The sequence below is a fragment of the Balaenoptera acutorostrata genome, chromosome 8 (assembly GCF_949987535.1).
Source record: "Balaenoptera acutorostrata chromosome 8, mBalAcu1.1, whole genome shotgun sequence".
Taxonomy (NCBI): Eukaryota; Metazoa; Chordata; class Mammalia; order Artiodactyla; family Balaenopteridae; genus Balaenoptera; species Balaenoptera acutorostrata.
The window spans coordinates 50948001-50961428 of NC_080071.1; the positions used below are offsets into that span (position 1 = coordinate 50948001).

The window sequence follows — 13428 nt, forward strand, 5'->3', positions numbered from 1 at the left end:
ATAAGATATCAAAAATGATAACTTGTTATCATTATAACTCTTAAGTGAATTCTTAACTGAATGGCTGCATTTCCTTGCTTAGATTTGTAATACTACATATTGAAGAACTTAATGTCATCATATATTATATAAAATCAAGAGAATATTATTATAAAAGCTGTATTGTCTTTAATCAGCTTGTCGAATGTATTGTTAAACTTATTTTGCATATTCACTATGGTTCAAAAAGAACCTGGTTTGTTTAATTTGGTGGTTTTAGTTAGAGCTGTGCTTCTTCCTGAAAGTAGAACCAAAAATGTAGCTTCTGTTATTATTTTATTAATACAAAACAGAAAATGAAAAAGAAAGTGAGGGGGAAAAGAAAGAAGCATGGTGTATTTGAAAGTGAAACTAATACTGTACTATGAATTTGATTCTTTTTCTCTTTAGATCTTTTAGAGAAATCTCGTGTTGTTAAGCAGCCAAGAGGTGAAAGAAACTTCCACGTGTTCTATCAGCTGCTTTCTGGTGCCTCTGAAGAGCTCCTCAGTAAGTCCCTGTTTCTTTTTTTTTTTAAGAATTTTATTTTATTTTATTTAGTTTTGGCTGCATTGGGTCTTTGTTGCGGTGTGCAGGCTTCTCATTGTGGTAGCTTCTCTTGTTGCAGAGCATGGGCTCTAGGTGCGCAGGCTCAGTAGTTGTGGCTCACAGGCTTAGTTGCTTTGCGGCATGTGGGATCTTCCCGGACCAGGGTTCGAACCCGTCTCCCCTGCATTGGCAGGCAGATTCTTAACCACTGTGCCACTGGGGACGCCCCAGTCCCTGTTTCTATGTTTTAATTTTTACTCTTGCAACATTTTCCAAAGCAGAAGCGTTCCATACGCTTTTCCTCTTCCTTCTTAAAATTTTCCCATGATTCTGGTTGAAGGGAAGAACACGATGTGTTGGCTTCTGCCACCTTGCAGTCTTTGTTTGATATCTGTCCCCGGAGTACCTCACCAGGTACTGGGACGTGTCTCATATGGTTTGCTAAAAGAGCTAAAAGTTGAGGGAGGGGCTCATCATCAATTTAAAAAATAAAATGGAAGAATATAATTAGTCCAGTTGGGGAGAAAAAATTAGCAGGGAGCAGTAGATGAATACAATTCTATAAAAACAAATTGCTCAGTGACGATTTAAAAATAGTGGGAAGACATTTGCAACTGATACAAGAGATCAAAGTCTGACCTTTGGATATTTTAGAGAATTAATATAAGTCCATCGGGATAGGCAATAGCTAAGTGATGAAAAGTTTTGAGCAAGTAGTTCAAACAAGAAGAGCTATGGAAAGTCAACACACTTGGGGGAAAAAAATCGTCCTTACTAATTATCGACAAATGTAAATTGAAACAGCACTGAAGTGTTCACCACGCATATATTAGCAAAAGTTATTAAAGAGGATAAAGCTGGCAGAGTTGTCAGGCACTGATCTGCTTAGAGCTTGTGGGTGTCACTTCAAAGTGAGGACTTCTTCCTGGGGGACTAATTGGCAAAGAAGAATAAGTCGTAAAATGATCAGAGCCTACCGCCCAGGTGCACCACTTTTTGGAATATACCCAGTGAAATAATTCAAAAGAATCCAAAAAAACATTTTTTTTTTTTTTTTTAAATTTTATAGCTACTTTATTTATTTATTTATTTATTTTTGGCTGTGTTGGGTCTTCGGTTCGTGCGAGGGCCTTCTCTGGTTACGGCAAGTGGGGGCCACTCTTCATCGCGGTGCAGGGACCGCTCTTCATCGCGGTGCGCGGGCCTCTCACCATCGCGGCCCCTCCCGTTGCGGGGCACAGGCTCCAGACGCGCAGGCTCAGTAGTTGTGGCTCACGGGCCCAGCCGCTCCGCGGCATGTGGGATCCTCCCAGACCAGGGCTCGAACCCGTGTCCCCTGCATTAGCAGGCAGATTCTCAACCACTGCGCCACCAGGGAAGCCCCAAAAAAACATTTTTGTGTGAAGACATTTATCACTGTCCTTTATTTATTATTATAAACTGGAGAAATTCCAAATGTCCAACAGTGGGGGAATCACTAGGCAGACATCATACGTTATAAGGAAATAGTACGTTGAAGATACTTTATATTATCAAAGTTTGGAAAGAACCTGTCTCGATAAGAATACATGTAAAAAAAGCAGAGTTTGAAATATGTACAATGGTGATAAAGGTGATTTTAGAAAAATACTCTTAATCTTTGAGTATCAATTTTTGTTCTATTGCTTGAATGCATAGTGTGAAATCTTTTTATCTGAAGCGTTAAGGGGATGAAATATTAAAGATGATTAGATTTGTTGAAGTAACTTATAAACTTGTATGTGTGATTCAATAGATAAGCTTAAACTTGAGCGGGATTTCAGCAGATATAATTACCTGAGTCTGGACTCTGCCAAAGTTAATGGAGTGGACGATGCAGCAAATTTCAGAACCGTTAGGGTAAGATGTAGCCCTCTTATTACTCTTTAAAATGGGTAACACTATATTGCTCAATCAGAATTGGTAATAATTCTGACTTTTCTTTGATGTATAACTCATGCTCCCTAAGGTTTTAGAATTATAGAAGAATTTGTTTTATTTGTATTAGTTTGATTTTTTACTAGCTCAAAAATCCTACAATATCGAGAAGGCCATGCTTTACTGGAGCACGCAGTTTTACTGTTTGTCAAAAGGAGCTTTCTTATTATATTATCTTGGGGTTTAACTTTTAATATTGTACTGAAATTCCAAATGTCCTTATAGCCAAACTCAGTAGTTAAATTCCACATGTAAATCTGTCCTACAATCATGTTAAGTCAAATCTATTTTTCAGACAGAAAGTCATGTTTATATACAGTTTTCAAAAAAATCATGCATAAACCAGAATAATTAGCATTTGTGTTCATTAGAAAAGAAATTATTTTAAATTATATTCTACATTCTATGTTTATGAGACACTTGGAAAATTACTTCTATTAGGACATGATCTGATAACTGTTATTTACTTCCAAATGAGAGAGCTGTGATAGTGGTGATGGGGGGGAATAGGTTGGATTATAGGTAAAACAAGACTGGAATCAGTTCATCTTTGGGGGTGAGTGAATATAACATGGGGTTCTTTTCCTGCTCTTTAGACTTTTATATATGTTTGACATTTTCTAGAACAAAAAAATCTTACAGCACTCCCATTATTATGTAACTTAGTCACTATAAATAGTTAGACAGACAGATAGGTAGGTAGATAGAGAGAGAGAGAGATAAAGTAAATAAGGAAGCAAGCAAGCTGGGCTATTCTTAACAAGAAAGTGTTTCTTAAGAGTATCATTTTTTAAAATTGTCTCAACAACCTCTTACGGAAACCTGTTGACTCCTGGACATGAGTTTAAGACTTGAGTTCAGGACCAGTTCCATAACTGCTTTGCCTGGCAAATCATTGGCACTCAGTAAAAGCTTATGACTGGACGAATGTTCTGTGTTATCCATAGTTCGTGGAATCAGGCACGTCACCTTTGCAAACCACAGTTTTTCTCGTATGTAAAATAAACGAAGAGGTTTTTTTGTAGGGGGTTATGAAAGCTGTTTGTTTGGAGTCAGAGTGGGAACCCAGGGCTCAGCTCTCAGCCTTCTCTCCCTCTGTCTTCCTCTTTACATGCCCCCTTTGCCACAGCCCGTGAAGTACCCCAGGGCTCCTTGAATCAGAGCTTGAAGCCGCTGAACAAGATAGAGCCCCACATTGGTGCTATTTCAGGTCTCTTAATAGGTTTGTCTTTTGGAAAGTTTATTCCAGGACACTTTGTCTTTTTGTTGTTGTTGTTATTTTTGTTTTTTTCAGAGATGAATCTGTTATATGATTTATTTTTAAAAAATAATAAAGAGCTACAGAAAGAAAACAGGTGCTTTCCCCCCCTCCCCAGAATGCCATGCAGATTGTGGGTTTCATGGACCACGAAGTTGAGTCCGTGTTGGAGGTGGTGGCCGCGGTGTTGAAGCTGGGGAACATCGAGTTCAAGCCCGAATCACGAGTGAATGGCTTAGATGAAAGCAAGATCAAAGATAAAAACGGTAAGTCAGCAGAGGACAGACCCTGTTTAGCAAAACTGGCTTGGAACTTCTGCCCAGTTTTTAATATAGAAAGTAAAACTTGCTTTCCAGTGAGTTGAAAAAGCTTTCTAGTGAAATCGAGCAGAAACATAATTACAGCTCAGTCTGAAGTCTTTTGATTTATATATTTTACACTGTTGGGTTTGAAAACGATTTAGAAAGAACAGTGTAAGCCTTGAAAGTGATTATGAGCAGCAGATATGCAGTCACTCTTTGTCCATTCCCGCACAACAGAGTTAAAAGAAATTTGCGAGCTGACCGGCATTGACCAGTCAGTCCTAGAACGAGCCTTCAGTTTCCGAACAGTTGAGGCCAAGCAAGAGAAAGTTTCGACTACACTGAACGTGGCTCAGGTGGGTGAAACATAATCTCTGGAAGGGAGTTTTTAAAGTCTGTGGTATTTTTATATAAGTGGAAACAAAAATTTTATTTTTTAGGCTATTATCTTAACTGTCATGCTGTTTTCTAGGCATCGTTCTAGGCACTAGGGACACAGGGTAAACTAAACAGATAAAGATCCCTGCCCATATGGAGCTTAAAATTTTGGCAGAAGGAGCCAGACAAAGCAGTAGACCTAATAAATAAATTTATATAGCAAGCTAGCAGGTGGTAAGTGCAGGAGACAAAGAGAAAAAAGTAGAGCAAAGTAAGGGAGATCCATAGTGTTGGGAGCAGAGAAGTTGAGTGAGCTGGGAAGTGGCTGGAGAGTTTTGAGCATGGGTGGTATGATCTGCCTTGTATTTTAAGGAGTCATTCTGGCTGCAATGTAGAGAGCAGAGTGTAGGAGACAGACGGATGTCTTAGTCACTTTGGCTGCTATAACAGCGTACCGTAGACTGGGTGGCTTAAGCAAAAAACATTTATTTCTCTCAGTTCTGGAGGCTAGAAGCCTGGGATCAGGGTGCCAACACGGTCGAATTCTTGGTAAGGGCCGTCTTCTTGATTTACAGACAGCTACCTTCTTACTGTATCCTCACATTGGCAGAGAGAGAGAGCAAGCAAGTGAACTTTGATGTCTTCATCCCCTTATAAGGGTACCAGTCCCATCATGGGGACTCCACCCTCATGACCACATCTAAATCTAATCTAATCTAAATCTAAAGGCCCCACCTCCAAATACCATCGCATTAGGGAGTAGTAGGGCTTCAACAATATGGGTTTGGGGGTGAGAGGACACAGACATTCATAGCACAGGAGAGCGCACAGTTGTGTGCTAACCCAGAGATGATGGTGGCTTTTGAACCAGGTGGTGGCAGTGGAACAAAAAGTGGTCACATCTGGATATGTTCTGAAAGTGGAGACAACAGGACTTGCTGATGCCTTGATATGTGTGATATGAAGGAAAGAGAAGAGTCAAGGATGACCCTCAACATTTTTGGCCCAAGCAACTAGGAAAATGGAATTGCCACTTATTGATTTGCAGAAGGCAGCGGGGGAAGCTGGCTGTGGTCAAGAGGCCAAACTGGCCTCGCTGCCTTTCTGACTGTTCCCCCCTCCAGCCTCCACACTTAGGCCAATGAAATCTTTCTAAGACACAAATCTGAGTTGCTTCTGTCTTCTCTCCTTTGGTTCAAAATGGATGAACAAATGTATACATGCATGCATGTATACCTAGGAGCTTGTGGAGACGCTTTCAGTGTAAACCCTTTGTTCTATGGCTTAGACATTGTCCCACCAGTCAGTGCTGGTCTGGGCTAGAATTAAATGACTAATTCAGGACTTTTCCCACTCAGGCCTATTTTGTCCAACTGTATTCTCATCCTCCTTGCAAGTAGCCTTAAGCTTAGGACAGTAGAGTGGGTTCAATCTTTCTCTCTGCTGCTCTGGCCTAGTCTTTCCTACTAACCCAAGAATGCCTACACGCCTTTAACTTTCTTCCAACTTTGATTTCTTATTTTAGGTGAGGGATTTTGGTTATGGAAATACTGTACCTTTATGCATATGTAAGTTTGATGTATACATAAAGTTTCTAGCTATAACTGTTGTGTGTCCTTCTTCCTAAGTTACTACTACTGCCGTCACATCTGTCCCCGTCCCCCTCACTCCTTCCAAGTCAGATGGTGAGTCACTTACCTCATCAAGAAAAGTTTGTTGAGAGCCTGCACAGCACAAGCCCCCGTGTAGACTGTTAGTAGGGACATAAGGGATTAAAAAGGACTTTCGGAGAAGATAGTTTCTGAGCCAGACTTTGAAGGATTTAGATGTATAAAGAATGGGTGAAATGGCATTTCAAAAAGAAAACTGTGAGAGGAGCCAGGTTTGGAGTACATATCAGGAAAAGGGTTGATCAGGCTTGGCAATGGCTTCAGATATGTGAAGAGGATTCAAAGCAACGTGGCTGGAAGGGTTACGTTTGGTGTCCGAGTGGTGCGTCTGCAGCAGTGGTTCTCAAACTTGAGGGTGCATCGGAATCACCTGGAGGGTTTCTTAGACACGGTTTGCAGGCCATACCCCCAGAGTGTTTGGTTCAGTAGGTTTGTGGTGGGACCGAAGAATTTGCATTTCTAACAAGTTCAGAGGTGACGCTGCTGCCACTGTGGTCCATCCAGAAGGCACATGTTGAGAACATTTCAGTAGCCAGAGTGGGGATTGTGAAGTACTTAGTGATGCGATGAGAAAACATCTAAGAGGCCCTTTAGGAATATTTCATATATATATGGAATATATGTGGATATATATGGGATATGGATATGGATATATTTTTGTCTGTTTTTATTGTGTGTTTTACTCTTGCTTTTTAATCATCCTCTACAGAAACCAGGCCCAGGTGCCTCTTACTTTTATAAGCTTGAGTCACCTTGCATCACTCGGTAAAACTTTTCCACATTCTTTTAACCTTTGGCATAAAAGAGTTTGGCTTCAGATCTTTCATTATTCAGCTCCTTTTTCAAGTTTTTTTTTTTTTTAATGTAGGGTTCAGAGTATTTGTTTCTACCGATCTTATTGCCTAGAAGATTTTGATTCTTATGTGATGTGATTTGTTCTATTAACTTTTCCTCATAGCTTCAATTCTTGGGCCCCATTATCATCTTTATTGCCCCATGCCTCATTTTCCTCAAGGCATTTAGATCTTTCCCCAGATAGAATGACTAACATTGAAATAACAGAAACTCAAGGCAGAGTTACTATTCAGCTTCTACCACATACTCCCTCCTTGGCTTCCAAGGTCCTCTGTCATCTGACCCAAAATGACTTCTCTCAGTTGATTCCCTGCTGGTTCTCTAAATGCCATGCTTATTTTTACCTTATTTTACCTAGCCCTAACCCTTTGCTCCTGCTTATCCCCCATGCTCATGTCATTGCTAATTCCTTCTGCTGTCTAAATGGTCCTTTAATTGCACCTCATCCAGAAAGCCTTCCTTGATCACATAGGCCCCAGAGTCTTCCTTCTCTGAACTCCTTTTTCTCCTGCAAACTCCCTTGGAACCTGCCCTTTGATTGTTTGACTCCTTGGTTTGACCTCCCGCATTCTGCTGTAAGCTCCCGGAGGGCGGACCCCACATCTGTGCATCTCTGTGTCTCCAGTTACCATACTGACCTGGGCCATGCCTGATAGTGGTCATCACGGAAGCAGTTCCACCTGGGATCTTTCTCTAAGAGCTTCATCAGCTGCAGAAACTCAGTCTTTTCATTTGTGCTTAGAATCTGAGATGGCAAGTCAGCATCCTTGGTGTCTTCCCTCATTTCTACACACCTTATTCGTGATCCTTAAATGGGAGTAACCCTTCCTGCCCTTACTTTGGAGGATATTATTGTGGAGATTAGGTGGCATGAATCACACTCAAGAAGTTACAGGTAGCAAAGTGACAGCCCCTGCGGCCAGATGTGGCTCAATAGGCGTATTTTATTTGATGAATATTTGAGGAAAGGGTAGTTTTTTGGTTTTTCTGTTTTGTTAGCTTGCTTTTTAAATTTTGAAGTTGAGTGCCTTTAACCTGGAATGCAGTCTCCAGCCCCCAAAGATCCCACTGTTTCCCGTTCATTTCTATTGTTCAGTCCCTGAAAGCATCTGAGTTTGAGACTTCTGGAATAAGTATTTGAAGGAAGCAAGGAAGATTAATATTGGCTGTGGATACACTTTAAAAATTATAAAGCCGTTTACCAGAATAAGTTGTCACTCTTAGTTCAGTTGCATACTGAAATGGTGGTTTGTTGGAAGCAGATAGCATACAAGTAAGAAGGCTGGATGACGTGATGATGAAATAGGGTCTGTTTACAAATAAGTAGTGTTTGGAGATAACTTGAATTTACAAGAAGAAAGGAAAGGATTAAGAAAGAATTATTTAGTCTCATGAGGCAGTAGCAGACAATGAGGATACTTCAAAAATCATAATTATAAGCATACCTGTAGACTTACTATGTGCCAGGCACTGCTCTAGACACTTAAATTATCTATTTCAAGAAAATAAAAACTAGAAGAAGGGGTATTGGAAAAAGGGTATCCATCTTAATTAAGGCTTCTTTCTTTGTGTCAGCATTTTACATACATTTTCTGCTGTGGAATTATTTACCCACTCTCCCACCCCCCTCCATGTCCATGTATAGCATTGGACAGTCAGGCTCTATTTTTTACCAACTTCTGGGTGGATTTTCTAACCTTCATTGGAGTAGCTGCCTGAGACTTAGGGAGCAAGGTTTGGGATTAGCACGGAAGTATCAGATGAAGGGAAAAGGTACTCTCTTTCCAGTTGCAGTACATTGCTTGCAACAGGGGAGTGAGTCTGTTGTTAAAATTGTTACACTTCATTTAGGAAGAATTGCAGAGAAAGAATTTTCACATAATCCAATAAATTGTGTTCTTTATGAAATAAAAATACAATGGTTTACTTTAACTGTAATGCCCAACTTTCTACTTATAAGCAATGAAACACACACCTATGTCCAGTGTTGAAAACAGCAGCAAAACCTCTTCTTTCCTGCCCTGGGGCCCGTTACTTTTAGGGCTGCTGCCGCCCATCTCCAGGCCTTCCCCGGAGCACTGGTTTCAGACATATAATTAGTACTTCCTGCACACCCTCGGTACCCTATATGTTTAAGGGCTATTAGGTTCTCCTGACCAAACCCAACTTTCCTCCAGCCTTTGCATTCTAAGTCAAGGTCAGAGAGACATATATGTCTTCTACCTCTTCTTTGTCAAGTAGCTATGAACAGCTTTCAAACAAATAGATAAGCAAGTAAAAGGGCTCTATTTTTATTGTACAAAGTATTATCCAACAATGTATTGTTTTACTGCTTATTACGAAAGATTTTTTTGAATGCTCAAAAGATTGAATGACGAAAAATACTTACCGATCCCATCAGTCAAAACCATTTTAATGTATATCCTTTTGAGTTTCCTACATGTAGTAGCTTAAAGAAAATAGTTGATATTATAATAAATATATAATTTTTTATTGTCACAAAACATAACAAGGATTTTTCATTTCATTATCTAATTTTTATAACTATCATTCTATGGTGACTGTGTAACTTCCCGTCCAATAGGTGCTTATTTATTTATTTTACTCTGCCCCGGTTGTTGAACTTCTAAATTGCCTGTGATTTTTCTCTGTTCCATAACATTGAGATTAATATCTTTGTGGCAAAAGCTTTTGCAATATTTAAAATTAATTTCCTGGGTTGTGAAAACGTATAATAACTGGGTATAAACAATTTGCCCAGTTTTCTTAATGGCTTGACTGTTGATCCAGAGTACAATAAAAACGCTCTTGAAAAGAAATTTGAAATAAAAGAGCTTTCAATATCTTTTTTAAAACTTCATTATTTTATTGAAATTAAGCATTGTGGTAATTGCGGGTATTGCATTTTTCTTTTTCTTTTTAATAGGCTTATTATGCCCGTGACGCTCTGGCTAAAAACCTCTACAGCAGGTTGTTTTCATGGTTGGTAAATCGAATCAATGAAAGCATTAAGGTACTGAATCTCTATAAATAAATAAATCAGTTGTAATAAATGGTATTCAGAGTATACACATTAAAGATACTTTAATTTTATAATCAGGTAATTGAATACCACTTACAGAGATTGTTCTTTGAAAAGAATTTACCTTGTTTAGGATCGAAATTTGTCAGTGGTTCTACCTATTTTGTTTTGCCATGTGTGTTATAAGAAATCTCACTGGTGAATAGTTTAATGGTATTTGCAGAGTAACTGTGAGAGACAGCATCCCAGGTCCTGGTTGTGACTGATCTACTAACTAGTTGTACACATTTGGCTGAAGAGGTCACTTGACCTCTCTAGCTACTAATATGTTCTTCAGTAAAATGAGGGTATTGGACTAGGGGATTTTGAAAGACCCTACCTGTTGTAAGATTCAGTGATCTCATTTTTATAATTAAGTATCTAATAAAGAAGGCATAGTCATGCCTTCTTTAAATAAGTCATCTATTATTAAAATTTCTGGAAGATTCCATACCAGCGTCCTCTCTCATACATTTAAAAACAACTAAATTACATCCTTCTAGGTCTGAAACACAATTAACTTGTAATATATGTCTATATTCCTTGGTATGCTTTTAGTGTTATATTTCATGCTTAAGTTAACCCTTCAATTTGAAACTATTTTTAAGGCACAAACAAAAGTGAGAAAGAAGGTCATGGGCGTTTTGGACATTTATGGCTTCGAAATTTTTGAGGTGAGCTGCTTCTTTTTTTTTTTTTTTTTTTTGTATTGTCTTTGTTAATGTAGAACAGTTTGGAGATTAAATCCTGCATTCTATAGACAACATTTAATATAATTAAATGTTTGAATCTACAAATAACTTTTGTAAAGATGTAACTGTGTGTGTGTGTGTGTGTTTTAAGTGCTGAGATCCAGCATTTTGGAGACAGTGCTATTTAAAAAGACTTCCTTGTGTTAGGACTTGACTTCTGAGATGCAGATTCAAAATTCTTACTGTGAAATTTCCAACAAGGTAGACGGACGTTATGTCTGTAGTCCTTTGTTCATTTGTAGGTTGCTTGAAAGTGAGGTAGGATGATGCCAAGAAAAAATCCGGGCGTGGGAGAGCCGGAGCTCATGGCCTGGCCAGAGCTGGTCACTTCATCTCTGTTGGACTCAGGCAGAGAGGTTCTCTATTAGATGATTTGTTGGGTCTTATCCAGGTGTCGTACACCTGTGATCTGATGAGTTCTGCTGCCAAGGTTGAAAAAGAATTTCTGCTGAAGGTCATAATGAAATTTTAGAAAAGACTCCATGCTTATTTCAAGTTAAATATTTAAACATTATAGACTTATATTAGAATTTCCTGTTCACCCCCTTGCTAACTTTGACATTTAGAAGCTCTTTTAAGGAGCTTTTACCACTCTTACTCTCACTTTTAGCAGTGGTGCTTCAGTTGGGTTCAGGAAAATAACGAGTAGATCAGGTTTCTCCTTTCTTAACTCTGCCCATAAGTAATTTGTGAATTCCTTTAAACAACCCGACCCTACCCAGAATGACCACCCAAAGAATTTACATGTTTCAAGTTATCAGGTTCACAGAGTCATAGAAAAAACATCAGCCCATTTCCTGCAGCTCGGCCAGGCCTTCCTAGTAAATGCCTTTTTCTTATAACATTTATTTTGGGGATAGCGCCTGCGCCTTGCTTTACCATGTCCCATATTTAATAGCTAGCGGTAAATAATTATTGAGGGCTGACGATATGCAAGGATTGTGGGGTTATGTATGTTGTCTGATTTAATTGCCACCACAGTCTCATGAAGTAGCTGCTATTATTATTTTTATTTTATAGAAGAAGTGAGGCTTTGAAGGTCAAGTAACTATCTCAAGGTTACATGGCTACTAAATGTCAGACTCAGGATCTAAATCTTAGGCCTCCTTGATAAATAATAAAAGGCCTTCTACAGGGCTTTTCTTCACTTTTCTCCCCAAACTCACATGGTTCCCAGTATCTGGAAATAAGGAAAAAACCCAAATGCTTTAAGTCTCTGATGCTCCCTATTTCTGCACGTTTGGCATCATTCTAAGCTCCTGGGCAGCGTGAGGAGCCTTCCCGGAGTTCATCTATGTGCTGGTAGCAGAGTGTGGGAGACACCTGTGCTTCGTGCTGCCCTGGAAAACTCCCCTTCAGCACAGTGTCTGCTTATACTGGTGTCCCTTTAGCAGACTCTGGAAAAGAAAGCTTCCAGTCCCTTGGTAAGAGGAAGAATTTGAGATTTGTGAGTTAGGAGGATTGCTGGAGTAGACTCAGAAGTCATGGTGCGAAAATTAGTTTCTTTCTAGCAAGACCTCAGGTTCCTGTCACTAAATGGGCACTAAATGCTAAAGTCATTCTTTACAGTTGGCAGGGAAAGAGATTTCTTACCTGGCACATTGCTGATCTTTATTTAGGTGTTTCATGAATAGGGCAAAAGCAGAGATCTCACTAGAAAGTTAGGGGAGGGAAAAAAGATGTATTCAATGATATTTCTAAAATCAAAGAAACTGATTTTATTTTTATTTTGCCAGAAAAAAATTTGTTGATCCTTGTCAATGGGCAGGTGCTTAATATCATGTCACAATACATGGAAACTTTTTTTAATAGGATAATGGGGTCATGATGGGACATTGGCTTGGCTTCATCTTCCAGTAAGATCTAATTAGCCATGGCAAGAGAGACACCCACAGCCCTCAGGGAACTGAGTTAAACCTCATGAGCAATTTGACCACGTATAAGTGAGGGAGTCATTTCCCCAGTATTTATTCAGTGCCTACTATGAGCCAGATGCCAGTGGTAAGCAAGGCAAAGACGTTCCTTGCCTGCATGGAGCTTATGGTCTTGGCCCTAAGATGGTGGTTCTGTTGCCAGCTGAGGACACATCCTATTTGGTAGGAAACTCTAATCAGGAAACTAGATTACTATCTATCTATCTATCTATCTATCTATTTATTTATTTATTTTTGGCTGTGTTGGGTCTTCGTTTCTGTGTGAGGGCTTTCTCTAGTTGCGGCAAGCGGGGGCCACTCTTCATCGCGGTGCGCAGGCCTCTCACTATCGCAGCCTCTCTTGTTGCGGAGCACAGGCTCCAGATGCGCAGGCTCAGTAGTTGTGGCTCACAGGCCCAGTTGCTCCGCGGCATGTGGGATCTTCCCAGACCAGGGCTCGAACCCGTGTCCCCTGCATTGGCAGGCAGATTCTCAACCACTGCGCCACCAGGGAAGCCCTAGATTACTTTTTTTTTTTTTTTTTTTAAATTACACTATACTAGGTGTGCTTTATTTATTTATTTATTTATTTATGGCTGTGTTGGGTCTTCGTTTCTGTGCGAGGGCTTTCTCCAGTTGTGGCAAGCGGGGGCCACTCTTCATTGCGGTGCGCGGGCCTCTCACTATCGGGGCCTCTCACTATCGCGGCCTCTCTT

General features: G+C 39.8%; 1 protein-coding gene across 5 annotated transcripts in view; it reads left to right on the forward strand.

Moving 5' to 3' along the window:
• Positions 1-13428, forward strand: part of MYO1B (myosin IB) — a 183336-nt gene that overhangs the window by 123508 nt on the left and 46400 nt on the right. For all 5 annotated transcript variants that reach the window (XM_057551139.1, XM_007171453.2, XM_057551137.1 and 2 more), the window contains exons 8-13: positions 430-528; positions 2342-2445; positions 3900-4047; positions 4321-4439; positions 9913-9999; positions 10656-10721. In XM_057551139.1, the coding sequence (XP_057407122.1) occupies positions 430-528; positions 2342-2445; positions 3900-4047; positions 4321-4439; positions 9913-9999; positions 10656-10721 (623 nt within the window). The remainder of the gene's footprint in view (positions 1-429; positions 529-2341; positions 2446-3899; positions 4048-4320; positions 4440-9912; positions 10000-10655; positions 10722-13428) is intronic.